Raw genomic sequence first — 16,632 nt, 5'->3', positions numbered from 1 at the left:
CCAAAAGCCACATGCCAAGAGGGTGGTGGTCCATGGGAAAGATAGATGGTAGAGAGGTTCACACACACACTCAGGATTGGTCACAATAAAATAAAGATTGACTTATTTATTTGAAAGCTAAAGTTACAGAGAGAGAAAGGGGGAGACCGAGTTCTTCCATCTGCTGGTTCACTCCTCAGATGACCGCAACAGCCAGGGTTGGGCAAGGCCAAAGTCAGGAGCCAGGAGCTTCATCAAGATCTCCCACATGGTTACTGGGGTCCAAATACTTGGGCCATCTTCTGTGGCTTTTCTCAGGTCATTAGCAGGGAGCTGGATCAGAAGTGGAGTAGTTGGGACTTGAATGAGCACCCATATGGGAAGCTGGCCTTGCAGGTGGTAGCTTTTCCTGCTATGCCACAATGCTGGCTCCATAAATCTGCATTTCAGTGTGTACATAGAGCAGCAAATACCAAACTCAGTTTAAGGTCTTATCTTGCCAGTAATTGTCATCTTGTAAGGATAATAAGAGGGCTCGGTGGGATCAGAGTTTGGTGTGGGTCATCACCCTCTATTTCATTCCTGATATTCACTTGCTCCTTGTGTCTTGTAACTTTTTATTTTGAAAATTCTCACACATGCCTAAGTTGGAGAGAATAGAATGGTGAACTCTTCACATCACTCAGTTTCAACAATTAACAACTTATATCCAAGTTTATTTCATTTATCTCTCTCTCAACCTTGAAATATTATATTAAAGATAGTTGTTGAGGGGTCAGCACTGTGGTGTAGTGGGTGAAGCCACCACCTGCAGTGCTGGCATCCGTATGGACACTGGTTCGAGTCCTGGCTGCTCCACTTCCGATCCAGCTCTCTGCTATGGCCTGGGATAGCAGTGGAAGATGTCCCAAGTCCTTGGGCCCCAGCACCTGTGTGGGAGACCCAGAGGAAACTCCTGGCTCCTGGCTTCAGATAGGTGCAGTTCCAGCTACTGCAGCTATCTGGGGAGTGAACTAACGGATGGAAGACCTCTCTCTTTCTTTGCCTCTGCCTCTCTATAACTCTGCCTTTCAAATAAATAAATGAATTTAAGAAAAGGTTGTTGGGACTGGCACTGTGATGTAGCATGTTAAGCCACGGCCTGCAGCACTGGCATCCCACACGGGCTCCCTGCTAATGGCCTGGGAAAAGCAGCTGAAGATGGCCCAAATCCCTGGGCCCTGCCACCCATGTGGGAGAATCAGAAGAAGGTCCTGGCTCCTGGCTTTGACCTGGTCCAGCTCGGGTCATCGTGGCCATTTGGGGAGTTAATCAGTGAATGGAAAATTCTCTCTCTCTCTCTTTACCTATCAAATAAATAAATCAATCTTTTAAAAGTTCTATAAATTTTTTTTTGTTGTTATTTAAGAGAGAGAGAAGGGGCCGGTATTGTAGCATAGTGGGTAAAGCTGCTGCCTGCAATGCCAGCATCCCATATGGATACTGGTTCAATTCTCTGCTGCTCCACTTCAGATCCAGCTCTCTGCTATGGCTTGGGAAAGCAGTAGATGATGGCCCAAGTCCTTGGACCCCTGCACCGGTGTGGGAGACCTAGAAGCTCCTGGCTCCTGGTTCCAGATTGGCACAGCTCCTGGCATTGCAGCCATCTAGGGAGTGAACCGGTGGATGGAAGACCTCTCTCTCTCTCTGCCTCTGCCTCTCTGTAACTCTGTTTCAAGTAAACAAATAAAATCTTTAAAAAAAATAGAAAGAGGTCTATCTGCTGGCTCACTATGCAGATGCCTGCAACAGAGCAGCCAGTGCTAGGTTAAGTGGAAGTCAGGAGCTGGGAACTCAACCTAGGGCCCCCATGTAGGTGAAAGGGACCAAAGCACTTGATCTATCACCTGTTACATTCCAGGTGCGCAATAGTAGGAAGCTGGGATCAGGAGCAGAGCTGGGACTCGAACCCAGGCACTTTGCTGTGGGATGTAGGTGTCCCAAGTGGTGTCTTAACCAGAGTGTTTCAATGCAGATTCCAGATACCATGGGATTTCAGTTGGAAATGCTCTGTTGTAAGTTAATAACATTTAAAAATGGTTTTTCCCTAAAGAAGGTAAGAACAAATGTGGGAAGCTTAGAGTTCATATATCCATAGCAGGTCCAATCTACTTTGGGCTGATGGAAAGAAGCAGTGCAGGAATTGGTCTGGAAGGAACTCATGTGGTGTGCATGCTGAGAACTGTCCTGGATTGCTCCATCTGATCTTTCATCTTCTCTGCATTTGCTTGGCAGTTGTTCCTCCCCTCGGGCTTTGCTGCTATTTTCTTACCCAACTCACCTCCTGCTCCCTTGGGTTGTTCTCTGCCTTTGTTCATGTTTCTTGCCCCCTTTCTCTGGGTGTTTGTGCTGCAGTCAGAGACTCAGAGTCTCAAGTTGCACAGAGCTCCAAGGTCACTTCTGAGACACAGATTCTTCCATGCCCGTCTGCTTTGTGGTAATTGGATTTACAAAGCCATGCAAGTGGGATGAATAGTTGCTGTCCAATTCACGGTGGGGTCCTTCACAAGAGAAATACCTCTCAGGCCTTTACCATGGCTCAACCTAACAGAAGCTGGATTTACTTCTATGATCAACTCATTCTACTATGTGAAGCAGAGACAGTGTGTGCTTTGGGCCCTTGCTTTCTTTTTTGTAATTTTATGGGAATTTTGAGATTCCAAGTCATTTAAACCATCTCTGTCCCATTTTTGAGGATACCGCCTTCTATGGACACATACAGGAATAGAAAAGGCACAGTCAAATTTTCATCATTCATTGATTCATAGTCTCATTTATTTATATTCACTCTGTACTCAATATCTTAATTATTTATTTCTAATATCTAGCAATTTATTGGCACATAGTAGATACTACACATACATTTTAAAAATTGAATAGACAAATATTGAGTATTAGCCTTGTACAAGGAACAGAGATCAGGGTTATAATGTACAAGAAAATATGATTAAGACTAGGTCTCTCCCTCCAGGTTACACCCTATGGATTGGTATTTAACACACACACATTGCCACAGTACATTATGGGAACTATCAAGTGCCACAAAAGCATTTAGGACAAGACCATATTGAGGGGGAGAATAGGAGGAAATTTTCTGACTGGAGGGATTCTGACTGGGTCTTCAAGAAGCCGGGGGGGCCGGCGCTGTGGTATAGCCAGTGGGGCCGCCACCTGCTGTGTCAGCATCCCATATGTGCACCAGTTCGGGTCATGGCAGCTCCACTTCTGGTCCAGCTCTCTGCTGTGGCCTGGGAAAGCAGTAGGAGATGGCCCAAGTCCTTGGGCCCCTGCACCCATATTGGAGACTTGGAAGAAGCTCCTGGCTCCTGGCTTTGGATTGGCCCAGCTCTGACCATTGCGGCCATCTGGGGAATGAACCAATGGATGGAGGACCTGTCTCTCTCTCTCTCTCTCTCTCTCTCTCTCTCTCTCTCTCTCAAGTCTCTGACTATGTGTAGCTGCCTTTCAAACAAATAAATAAATCTTTAAAACAAGAAGTGGGGTGCTGGTGCGTGGGGAGAGTTTGACCGTCAGGAGGGCGGCTGCATGATCTTTCCAGGTGGGTGAAAGCAAGTAAGTGACAGTGTGATTGTAAGACAACCACTTAAAGAATAAATGGTGGACAGATTTGGTAAGTGCAGCATGTGCTGATAGAAAGCAAGAACTAAGGCAGAAAATGTCATTTAGGGCTCGAGTCTCCAAGACGGTTGCTAGCAGGCTATTGGGAGCATGGGAGGCCGCTGAGGAGTGGGTTGGCATTTCCTGAAAGAGGAGAGGCCGCTGTGATGCCAGAGACAAAGCACTGTCTGGGGTTTGAGTATCAGCTGTTTCCCTTATTAATGCAATCTCAGTTTTCTCATTCGTAAAATTGGAATCATTATAGTCATCTCACAAAGCTGCTATGAGATTGAATTAAAATTTGTAGATGCAATTGTTTTCTAAATAGCAACACCTTCCATAAATGTGGGATATTTACCCTGAGAGTCTGATTTGTGTATTTGGAAAATTAACTCAATTGCAGCATCATGATGGATCAGAGTGGGGAGAGATGTGAGGCAAGAACAGTGGTGTGATAGTGTATGAAATCAGCTCTCGGAAACAAAGACACCAGGTCACACAACAAAGGGTCTTGTGACATGGGATCATCTCTGATTCCTGTGCCTGGCACCATCGGGGGTTCACCTTTAAACTGAAGCAGTCAGTATGGAGATGATACTAATCTGTAGGCACAGATTTGGCTGTGTCCTGGAGACAGTACTCTGCCAGGTGTTGTCATGCCAGTTGCTAGGTCACAGCAGTCTGGGAGTGCAGGAGAGGTGCAGGGGCACTTGCAGTCTTGGAAATGGACTTAGAACAACCTAGATATTTTTATCTCTTATCTTGGCTCCTCCTCTTTTTTTGGTCAGGAAACAAGCTGAGGAATTCTGGGATTCTTTGTGAAGGATATTCATTTTCATGAATTGCCTCCAGATGCCTGCCATTTCCATTTCCCGTGGCACTCACCACTGGTGTTCTGGAGAGGTTCCTAAGGTTGCATGAATTTGATCTGTGTTGACTTTGAGATAGACCATATATATTTTTAAAGATTTATTTATTTATTTGAAAGGCAGAGTTACAGGGAAGCAGAGGGGGAGAGAGAGAGAGAGAGAGAGAGACCCAGAGAGAGGTCTTCCATCCACTGGTTCACTCCCCAGATGGCCACAAGGGCTGGAGCTGTGCCAATTGGAAGCCAGGACCCAGGAGCTTCCTCCAGGTCTCCCATGTGGGTGCAGGGGCACAAGGACTTGGGCCATCCTCTACTGCTTTCCCAGGCCATAGCAGAGAGCTGGATCGGAAATGGAGCTGCTGGGACTCGAACAGCGCCCAGATGGGATGCTGGCACCACAGGCAGTGGTTTTACCTCCTACGACACAGAACTGGCACCTGAGGGTACACCATATTTTAAAGTACCATCCTGCCCTGCCTGCTCAAAAGTGGAGCACACTGGGAAGCATAGCCATGACAGTCTCCATGTGCACCCCTCCCTTTTCTTGCCTTTTGGTGAGTTCTTAATTCTATAACCATTGTCTTGAAGTGAGGGTAAGAATTATGGTGGAACTTGAACCAGGCCAGTATCAATATTTTACAAAGATAGAACAAGGTGAGAAAGTGTAGAGGAGTCTGGTAACTGCCTGAATTTAGGCCACTCAGTCAAAATGTGACTTTTCTATATTCCCTAGGAGCCAGGTTTTGTAGCTAGACTTGGTTCTGTTTCTTTACCCTACACTGAATCACACCATTGCTGTATTTTTTTTTTTTTTTTTTTTTTTTTTTTTTACAGGCAGAGTGGATAGTGAGAGAGAAAGACAGAGAGAAAGATCTTCCTTTGCCGTTGGTTCACCCTCCAATGGCCGGCGCACTGCGCTGATCCGAAGGCAGGAGCCAGGTGCTTATCCTGGTCTCCCATGCAGGTGCAAGCACTTGGGCCATCCTCCACTGCCTTCCCGGGCCATAGCAGAGAGCTGGCTTGGAAGAGGGGCAACCGGGATAGAATCTGGCGCCCTGACAGGGACTAGAACCCAGTGTGCCGGCACCGCTAGGCGGAGGATTAGCCTGTTGAGCCACAGCGCCGGCCTTCTTGCTGTATTTTTATCACGGATGGATTGTACTACTTGTTTCTTGACTTTGGACTTTGCCATGCATTTGTGCTTTGGCCAGTAGCACATGAGCAGACGTAGCAATGTGCCAATATTGAGCCTGGATTTGAAAAGGCCTCATCTATTTCCACTTGCTCTTTGGTGCCTCTTTGTGCCACAAAAATAACTTGTCCTGGCTAGTCAACTGGCCCAAGGAAACTGAAAGGAACATGGAACAGAGACAGTCAATTGAAAGTCAGACCTGAAGTGAGAAGTAGGACCCATCTCATTACTGCAGCCCGAAGCCCAAGTGGCAATCTGAGACCAGCCTGGGTGAGCTGAACACCAGCTCACCTGAAGATATATGAAAAAAAAAATGCTTAATGTTGCATGCCAGTGAAATTTAGTGGTTTGTTATACAGCAGTAGCTAATGGATACATAAGGAATGGCCATGTAACTAGGCTTTGCCCAAATATAAGTGGAATTGATATGTGAATTTCTAGGCATGTTCTTCTTCGCCCCTTCATTGTCTTGCATATTTTTCTTTCTGGAATGTGGATTTAATGGCTGGTGTACAAACAGCCATTTGGAACTGTGAAGACAAGAGCTGCATTCTAGGGGTGGTGCAGATGAGCTCTGGAAGGAATGCAGCTCCCTGAGGACTTCATAGAGCCACTAAATTAACCCTAGACTGTCCAATTCTGGAATCCTTTTTACCGCAGAGCGTATTAGACATCTATTATTTAAGTTGTTATCACTTGGGAGTTTTCCTGTCATATGAAGCCAGATGGCAGTTTTACCGACACAAGAATAAAATGAACTGGGGTGACCAAAAGGAGACCCAGGGAACCACTGAAAAATGCGAGGGACTTGAGTAACTTTGTTGGCAAGGAGCATTCCTAGGCTGTAAGTCTGGAAAGCAGCCCCTGTGCACTGGGAAAGACCACTTCTGTTTTAGATAGAAGGGCCTGGCCAGTTTCATGAATCAGTGTGATAGGTTGCTATCTAAAATAACGACACAGGCTCTCCCTGCTCAACAATCTCTCTCCCACAGCACCATCCTGTGATGGGAAATCCCTCTCGGACATCTGCATTACTCTGGAAAACTTCATTTTATGTAACTCAGTGTAAGTAAGTTGAAAGGATGCTCTCCTCCTAATTTTGTTGCAGAGCAATGTAACAGCACAGAGCACATAGGACTTTCTAACATCAATAAGGGGTCATTTTAAGACCTGGAAAAGAAGGCCTGAGCAAATGCTTTGTGGTGGCCCTGAGCCACTGGATGACAGAAAGAGCCTTCATAGAGGACAATGTGAAAGTTGATGTAGGGGATCATCTCTTCCCTCCACTTTCGGTTTCCCTGGTGCGGGATCTTCCTCAAACCTTGGATGCTGCTGCCTACTCTCTCATTTCTTGTGAAGGAGGGTGGCAGCCATTGGTCCTTATTTCTCTGTCCACATCAGTGGGAGCAGATGGCTGTAGCAAGGTCTCGCCTGGTGGGAGGGCAGATGGCCAGTTCATTTTGGCTTTCTATCAGATTGTGCTCTTCTAACATAGTCTATATTAATAAAGGTGATGATTTGGCTTCTAGCCAACTCTCTTGTATTATTTCTCAATTGATTCAGAACTCACGTGGGGAATATGCACCAGATCTTCATAAGGAGACTGAATTTGCAGGCTTCATCCAGGAGAAACAGCACAGCTTGGTAGTTTAGTATACAAGCTTGGGTTTGAAGCTTGACCTAGCCACTTCTTTGGCTAAATAGCTCAGTTTCTACATTTGCAAAATAAGTTTAATCCCAGCTACCTGTGTGGGTGGTTTTGAGAAGTACGTGAGTTAATCCATGGAAAGCACTTACAGCAGTCATCAACACATTATTAACACTTAATAAATATAGCCAGCACCAAATCTGGGCAGGGTTGAGATGAAAATCTAGGACCTCTTTGAGGGTAATGCACCTGCTTTTTTCTGACCTATGACAACATGTACTTACTTAACACTTAATAAGCCTAGATATGTGCACACCTTCAGACACCCAAAGCTCATCCAATATGATTGATGTGATGAATTGGAACAGTTTAACTCAAAGAATTATGAGATGCCTTTATCTATATGTCTTGATTTTTCTACCTATTTTCCTATAGATCTATACTTAGCTTTGTTCAAAGTGAAGCTATAAAACCAAAGGACAATACTTAATTTAGCAGAATATAGGACTTGGTTGTCTTTGAAATTGATTGTAGTAATTAAAGAACACATTTGTTCATACAGCATTCACTTATTTATATAGAAACAGAGGTACTTGCCCAAATACTCTCATTCAATCCCACTTTATGAAAGTACCTGAATACCAGGATATGAAAATACTCATCCAAGTGTAGCTTGCACAGTTCCACAGAGTACTGGGGCTGCTAGGTTTGTGAAGGAATCTTGGGTGTTTTTATTCTCTCCTAGGCTCTGCCAGAGAATTGGCACTTGCTTTCCTTTTCTGGCTGTGCTGTCACAAAGCTCTACAAACAAGAAAACTGAAGACAACAGAAACTTAGCCTCTCGCAGATTCGGAGATTAAAAGTGTGAACTCGGCTGTTGGCAGGGCCACACTCCCTTCCCAGCCTCTGGGTTAGGATGCTGCTTTGCCTCTTCCAGCTCCTGGTAGCCCCAGGCAGTCCGTGACTGCAGCTGCAGCCCTTCTATCTCTGCCTCTGTTACCACATGGCCTTCTCCCTGTGGGTCTTTTCTGCTCTTACAAGGACATCAGTCACACTGAATCAGGGTTCACACAAATGACATCAGCTTAACTTAATTACATCTGCAAAAATCCCATTTCTGTGTCAGGTTACGTTCACGGATACTGGGAGCTTGGATTTCAACAATGCAAGCCATACCAGCACCATCCTTTCAGTTTTTCTGTTTTACAAAGAAACTTGTTCTGTGTCCATGAACATGAAGGTAGTTGAAGGGCTATTTGGACAAAGCAACCTGACTTAAGGAGGGGGAATTTGGAGGGCAATAAATAATTGGACAGTTTCTTAGGCTTGGGTATGTCTGTAGCATGGGGTTTCAGTTTGAAAACTAAAAAGGAATCTTTCTCACTTTTCCTTTGTGGAACCCTCTGCCCCCTGGGAAGTCAGCAATTGGGCAGCTCTGGAGGCCTGTGGGAAGGGGTGGCCTGGATGCTGCCTTGGTGAAAGCCAGTGAGAAGAGTCAGTTCTCCTTGCTGCTTCCTGTCAGAACATCTCTGATTCAGACATTCAGCACACAAAATGTCCCAAGTACTGTTCTTGGTGGAAAAATACGGTGGTAATCAAGAAAGACAAAAGTCCCAATCTTGGGTAGGCATTTGTTAAAGTACTTAAGCCAGTGCTTGAGAGGCCAGTATCCCATGCTGGTTCAAGGCCCATCATTCCACTTCTGATCTAGCTCCCTGCTAATGCATCTGGGGAAGCAGCAGAATATGGCCCAAGTGTTTGGATGACTGTCACCCATGTGGGAGACCCTCATGGATGGAGTTCTTGGCTCTTGGTTTTGGCCTGGTCCAGCCCCAAGCCTCAGGGCCATTTGGGGAGTGAACCAACAGATGGAAGAGTTCCCTCCTTGTCTCTCCCTCTCTGTCACTCTGCCTTTCAAATAAATAAATACATCTTTAAAAATAAGAGAAGGCCGGCGCCGTGGCTCAACAGGCTAATCCTCCGCCTTGTGGTTGCCGGCACACCGGGTTCTATTCCCAGTTGGGGCACCGGATTCTATCCTGGTTGCCCCTCTTCCAGGCTAGCTCTCTGCTATGGCCCGAGAAGGCAGTGGAGGATGGCCCAAGTCCTTGGGCCCTGCACCCGCATGGGAGACCAGGATAAGCACCTGGCTCCTGGCTTTGGATCAGCGCGGTGCGCCGGCCGCGGCGGCCATTGGAGGGTGAACCAGCAGCAAAAAAGGAAGACCTTTCTCTCTGTCTCTCTCTCACTATCCACTCTGCCTTTCAAAATAGAAAAAAAAAAAAGGGAAAAAATTCCAAATCTTGGGGGGTTTGCATTATAAGGGACATAGAAATTAGTAAAAATATAAATCATATTATTACAGATATAATAAGCACTTTAAAAATAATTCAGGGTAAGGGGCTGGAGAATACTGGGGGCAAAATGAGAAGTATCTTGAGGGAGGAATCTCCCTGAGGAGTCAACACTGAGTAGAGATGTGAGTCATGTTAAAAGTGAACCATATAGGGGCCAATGCTGTTGGAAAGTGGGTAAAGCCGCCGCCTGCAGTGCTGGCATCCCATATGCGCGCCAGTTTGAGTCCTGGCTGCTCCACTTCTGATCCAGCTCTCTGCTGTGGCCTGGGAAGGCAGTAGAAGATGGCCCAAGTCCTTGGGACCCTGCACCCGCGTGGGAGACCTGGAAGAAGCTATGCGCGCCAGTTTGAGTCCTGGCTGCTCCACTTCTGATCCAGCTCTCTGCTGTGGCCTGGGAAGGCAGTAGAAGATGGCCCAAGTCCTTGGGACCCTGCACCCGCGTGGGAGACCTGGAAGAAGCTCCTGGCTCCTGGCTTCGGATCAGCTCAGCTTCAGCCATTGTGGCCAATTGGGGAGTGAACCAGCATGGAAGACCTCTCTCTCTCTGCCTCTCCTTCTCTCTCTGTATAACTCAAACTTTCAAATAAATAATTAAATCATTAAAAAAGAAAATGAACCATATAGAGACTTATGGAAACACTCTCACTTCAATGGCCACAGGTGAGGTGATCCGAAGCCAGGAGCCAGGAGTTTCCTCCGGGTCTCCCACACAGGTGCACAGGCCCAAGTACTTGGGCCATGATGTACTGCTTTCCCTGGCCATAGCAGAGAGTTGGATCAGGAGAGGAGCAGCCAGGACTAGAATCAGATGGAGTCCATATGGGATGCTGGCGCTGCAGGTGGAGGCTTAGCCCACTACTCCCCATCCTCACCAACACCATTATCTTTTTTATTGTAGCCATTTTAGTGAGTGTAAAGTTTTTTAATTTTTATTTTCTGGATGGCTAAAGTTGTTGAACATCTTTTTAGATGTTTATTGGCCACTTGTGTCTCTTCTTTGGAGAAATGTCCATTCAGATTCTTTGGGCATTTTAAAACTGGTTTTTGAAAAATGCATTCATTAAATAAAAGCTTTAAAAAATAAAACTGGTTTTAAAAAATTGTCTTCTAGTATTTAGTTGTAATAGTTTTTTAGTAGGTCTAAATCCAAATCAGATACATCTTGCAAAAATTGTTAATGATTTTCTTTGAATCACAAGTAATTTTAATTTAATTATATAGCCATATTACATCCAAGATGCCTAATAGGTAGCGGTACATGTAAGCTTAGAGTTCAAAAGAGAGGCTGAGGTGGCTGGTGTTGTGGTGTAGTGGGTTAAGCCACTGTGCCAAGTGCCAGCATCTCATTTTGGTGCCAGTTCAAGTCTTGGCTGCACCACAAGTGCTTGGGCCTCTGTACCCATGTGGGAGACCTGGAAGAATTTCCTGGCTCTTGGTTTCTACCTGGCACAGCCCTGGTCATTGTGGCCATTTGGGGAGTGAACCAGCAGATGGAAGACCACCCCCCCACCCCCCCACCCCCGTCTTTCTCTTTCTCTCTCTCTACCTCTGCCTTTCTAAATAAATCTTAGGGAAAAAAAAAAGTGAGAGGCTAGGGTTAGAGTTGCACATTCTAGAGTCACCCAGGTGTAGATATTCTTTAAGTCCACGAGGTTGATGGGAATAACAAGGAGTGAGTGTGGCTGGAGGAAAGAAGGCTGAAGACTGCTCCCTCGTGCTCTCTACTAGTTAGGGGTCAGGAAGAAGAGGCAGACCAGTGATCAAAGGAAGCCACTGGGTCCTGGAGAAATCATGGAAGTAGGCCATCCTGAGGGGGAGGGTGGACTTGGGACATGCCATTGTATAAGCCAAGTCTCCTTATTAACAACCCACATTAAGCATATACGGAACCGTGGTAGTTCTTTCGTTGTAACTACAGAAATTTCCTAGGCCTACTAAGTCTAACAAGCCTACACACTGCAAATGCCCACTCAAGAAATGCACTTATGAGAGATTGAAGTACTTAGCTATCTAGGAAAGATTTATGACTTTGCTAGATTAACTCTTGTTACTGTTAATGGAAGTGATGCTGCAAAGCTATAATAGAACATATGTCTTGCTTTCTTTCTTAATGGAACAAGCTACAAGTCCTATCCCACAGGACCAGCTAATTACGCAGACATGGAGATAGAGACAGCTAAAGGTCTCACCCAGGCCACTTTTTCCTTTTTCTGGGGGTACACTAAAGCTTCTAGTGGTCCTAGGATTTCTTAGATCAATAGAAGGGCCTTGGAGGAAATGGGTATTTAGCCTAGCTGTTGAGACACCTGTGTTTCACACCAGTGTGCCTGCATTTGACCTGTGGCTCCAGCTCTGGACTCTAGCTTCCTGCTAAGGCAGATCCTGGGTGGCGGCTGTGATGTCTCAAGTAATTGGGTCTGACACCCAGGTACGAGTGTGAGGATTGAGTTCCCGGCTCCTGCCTTTGGCCTCAGCCCAGCCTTGCCCTGGCTTTTGTGGGTCTGGGGGAGTGAACCAGTAAGTGGGAGGTGTGCACGTTCTCAATACATCAAAAGGATTTTTAAAAAGAGCCTTGGAAACAATAGTACAAAGCCACTAAAGGCTGCAGAGGAGAGGGAGAGGTGGTTCTCACAATGCAGCGTGGTGTGCGGTGTCCCTGTTCACAGGGCCCAACTACACTGAGGAAATCCTATTTTCTGCAAGGTGTGTGATTTTAATGTCAGCTTTAAATGTAACATGCTCCAGGCAGAAGGAAAAAAGTCCTGACTCTGTAATGAAAACACAGAGTCAAGGCAGACAGATCCCCTCTGGGCCTGAGCTGAATCCTGGTAGAATTGGAGAAATCAGCTGAGCCTTGACATCAGTTTACCTCTTCACCTTTCAGCTCAAGAGAGAGTGCAGGGTATGTGTCTTGGATTGCAATTGCATTTGCATTTGCCAAGGGGACCACAGTGTAAAGGGCCAAGTGGGGCAGTGGCTTTCATGCAGAAATATCCAGAAGAATCGGGCAAAGACCCGAGGAGCATGTCAGAAAGCAGAACCCGTCTGTCCTAAGGAGCTGTGCTGCTGGTCTGGAGACCTGCCCTGGGGCTCCCCGCTCTAAATTATGTAGGGATTAAGGACAGGGCAAGTGAGAGGGGGCGCAAGAAGTGAGCAGGGCAGGTCCTCCGGGAAGAAGGTTCCAAAATGTTGGAATTGGTTCCCAGGAAACAGGTTCTGTTCAGAAAAGTTCCCCTTTGTTTTCCTCTGGGGGTCCCTGTGTGTGTGTCAGAGGAGTCGGGTGGGGGTGGGGCAGGGGGCTCCCAGAGAGCAGAAGGGTGAACAAGCTGGGAGCTTTCAATCATGTGGGCTCCTTTGGTCGAAATGGGAGGTTCTGTCATTTCTAACTTCCAGACTCTCCATTCCATTCATAAATACCATTCCCTAATGGTGGGACAACAGGAAATGGGACAGAGGTCTCCAACTTGAGAGAACTTTATAGGAGGGGTCCAGGTCCAGAAAGGGCCATAAAGAAGGTGGAAGGACCCTTCTCTTGCCCACAGGCCAGAATCAAAGCTCAGCTTTTCTGTCCAGAGAAAAGTGTCCCAGAGGACTTGCAGGAGAGACCAAAATGTGACTATGAAGTGAGAGTGTCTGACAACATCATCAAGAAAGTCGCACAAGGGGAAAAAAATGGTGCGAAATTTCCCCTGTGTGGCAGCATTTGCCCTGCAGAACGAGGTTTGCAAATAGACTCCCCAAACCCCAACCGCAGCTCACTCCGGCTAGGGGATCCTGCTTCTGCAGCCTCCACCTCAGCCTTCTCGCCCCAAAGCGCGGACCCAGTCATAGGCGTCCACCCGCAGAGAGGGGACAGAAGGCACAGGTGGTGAGCGGGGACCCGGGCATGGTCCCCCTCAGGTATTCTCCGGCCCCTGGCCACCTTGTCACCAGAGCGCATCTCGAGTAATTGTTTCCCGAGGAGGGCCTGGACACGCCCTGTGGCGCCGTGTTGGGCTGCAGATCCTAGAGGACAAAAACCCCACCCAAGAGGGGCCGGTGGCCTTTGAACTTGGCGGGGGGTGAACTGTGGCAACTTCGGCTGCCGCTTCCCCAGCGCCGAGGCACAGGCGGCGAAGGCGGAGAAGGCAGCTTTGCTGGGCTGGAGCGTGTGAAGCCGTGAACCTCCAGCTCTTCCTTTTCGGCTGAGGGTCCCGGGACTCTGGCTCGGGTTTGCTCCTGTGCGTAGCAGCGGCCGCCGCCGCCGCCGCAGCCGCCTCCGCGTCCCTCACAGCTCTGGGGGCGAAAGAGGCGAATCGGATCAGCCCCCCGCGCCGAGCGCAACCTGCTGGAGTGGCTGAGCCGCGCGTTCCCGCTCCAGCTCCGAGGCCAGCGCAGCCGCAGCGGGGGCCGGGGCCCGAGCCTGGAGTCGCCGCCGCCCGCGGTGGGGGGCGGGCTGGGGGCGGGGCGGCCGGGGCCGCCTTCCCGAGCGCGATCCCCGAGCGCAGCACCCGGCGCTGCCGAGCCACCTCCCCAGCCGCCTGCTAGCAAGTTTGGCCGCTCCGATCCCGGCGCGCCTCGGTACACCGGCGCATTTCTTTCCTCCTGGCTTCGGCGTGCCTCTGTTGGCGGGCACCCTTCGGAGCGATGCCGACGGATATGATTTTAGTTGTGTGGTTCTGCGTGTGCTCCGCCAGGACAGGTAAGCACGGCTGGGGCGGTTGGAGGGACCGGCAAAAGGGGGCAACCCCGCAGCTGTGCCCAATGCCCACACCGGCGTAGGGGGAGATCTGGAGCCTAGCTCTGCACTGCTCTGGGAGGGGCGGTCTCCTGGATCAGTCCCTTGGATCTCTCTGTCCTGCTAGGGGTGAAGGGGTGAGAAGTGGGACTCACGGGCAGGAAGATGCTCCCCGGTGCGCGCCTCCTTTCTGTAGGGACCTGGCCCAGCGGATGCAAGAGTGAGGGGCGCGGCCCAGCGGTAGAACCCTCAGCAATCAGCTTTCTGGTCCCAGGGAATCAAAACCTGCAGCAGGGCGGGCCCACGAGCTCCACACCCCCGAACTTGAAAGGTGCGGTAGAAACCGCTCCCTGAGTGGTGGAACCCGCAAAGGGAGCGCTTCCGGCCGGCGGGCGCGGTCAGGGCCGGGGAGGGCGCGGCAAGATGAGAGACTGCGGGAGAGCGCTGGGATCCCTGGATCCCTTGATCCCTGCTGGTTCTGTCCTGACTGTCCCCAGAGGAGCTCCAGGAGCTTTCTCTCCCCCGCCAGCCTCCGGTCTCCAAGGCCTGGGCCAACAATTATTATGGGGAAATTGAAAGAGTGGATACAATCCGGGGCGATCTCCCCAAGCTCCAAACCACGTTTCTCTGGCTACAATCACAGGTTGCGGGGCGGGGAGTGGCAGCAAGGATAACTGGCGAGATCCTCTTAAGTCCTCACTCCGTCTGCCTAGGGAGACGCAGTTGAGAGGACTCGGAGCGCACCTGCTTCCTTCCGCCTCCAGCGACTCCCCTGTCACCAAGTCTTCTGGGGTTCGGCTGGCAGCCGCTGTCTTCAAGGGTTCAGTAGTAGATACATGGAAGCAGGGATGAGAGGGGTGGGGTAGGAAACGGGTAAAATTAAGGGAGTGTCGTTGGTCTGCAGGCTGGCGCAAACCTCCCTGCGTGCGCCCTGTTGACTTTGCACTCCAGAATAGACGTGTGGCCCTCCCCTGTGGCTTTTCTCTTCCCCTCTTTCCCTTCTCTGGAGGGAATAGCTTCCTTCTCAGGCCAGGGAACAAGTTTATTCAGAGCGAGAGAAAGGCCCTGGCTCTTGGTGATCTCAAAAGTTGGATGAGATTGTGCCCCAGGCGCCCCCTCTTTGGCAGCTGGCCTGCCGGAGGATCCCAGAGTAGTACTCAGTGGTGCCCCACCCCACCCACCCCGCGTTTCCCCAGCGTTTTCACCTAGCCGGTAGCGACTTTGCTTTACTTGGGGTGTAGATTTCTCCAGGGACAAAAGAAATCTCCATTCCTTTCCTTATCTCTGTTGCAATTTCCCAGGCTTTGAGGTGCCTAGGCTCAGTCTAGCATGGAATAATTGCTTCTTGAGTTCAGGCCCACCGGGAGGGTTCTAATACCTAGAGCATGCTGGGAGGAGTGAATCCCCAGGTTGGTGCAGGAGGCTGGTGCAGGGCTAGCGCTACTGGCTTCTAACAGAAAATCGGGTGCTGGTTCCCTTACAGAGGAAGGGAGGGCAGGGAAAAAGGCGACAGACCCTTGACATCCCTAAGCGCATATCGTGACTGAATATGCATAAATCTTTTGTCTCATCGCTGCTTTGAAAAGTCGTCAAAAAGTGCCCTCCTCCAGAGTGGTTCCAGGGCACATTGCTGGTGGAGGAGATCTTTAAGAACAGGGGGTCTTTCCCCTGCTCCCACACTCCATTTCCTTTAAATCTTGGAAAATTTTGGTTGTAGGAGAAGACTCACTCATATTTATTTATTCATTCAACAAACAGTTGAATGTCTTGCTGGGTGCCAGAATTGCTTCTGCAGAGAAAAAGTTACTTGGTGCTTGTCTTTTAGGACTCTGTCTCTATCCAGGTAAAGATTGGAAACAGTTTTTATTATGCAGTTTTGTAGGAAGATGGGGTGGAAAGGAGGGAGTATATGAAGTTTGTGTTAAGGAAATACAGAGAAGAGGGGTCGAATTAATTCTAAGCAGGGCCATTGCTGGCCAGGGCAAGCTGTACTCAGGAGGTGGTATTTCAGAGTCATTTCTTGAAGGCTTTCCGGGGAGTTTTCCAGAGGGACAAATTGAGAAAACATTCCAGGCAGAGGGAACAGCTTGTGCCAAGTCAGAGAGCCATGGAAGGAGATGACCCATTGGATGTGGCTGTTACCTGGGGAGCTTGTGTTCTCAATGCTGCTTGGCAGTATTTAAACACTGGAGGCTGTATGTCCCTTCTACAAAA

General features: G+C 48.7%; 1 protein-coding gene across 2 annotated transcripts in view; it reads left to right on the top strand.

Moving 5' to 3' along the window:
• Positions 1-14,327: 14,327 nt before the first annotated feature.
• The window catches only part of NELL1 (neural EGFL like 1), a 1,044,338-nt gene continuing 1,042,033 nt past the window's right edge, over positions 14,328-16,632 (top strand). For both annotated transcript variants that reach the window (XM_062198070.1, XM_062198069.1), the window contains exon 1: positions 14,328-14,382. In XM_062198070.1, coding sequence (XP_062054054.1) covers positions 14,328-14,382 — 55 coding nt within the window. The remainder of the gene's footprint in view (positions 14,383-16,632) is intronic.

Source organism: Lepus europaeus, chromosome 7, assembly GCF_033115175.1.
Source record: "Lepus europaeus isolate LE1 chromosome 7, mLepTim1.pri, whole genome shotgun sequence".
NCBI lineage: Eukaryota > Metazoa > Chordata > Mammalia > Lagomorpha > Leporidae > Lepus > Lepus europaeus.
Note: the sequence above shows the minus strand (reverse complement) of the source record. Positions and strands in the feature narration are given on the sequence as shown.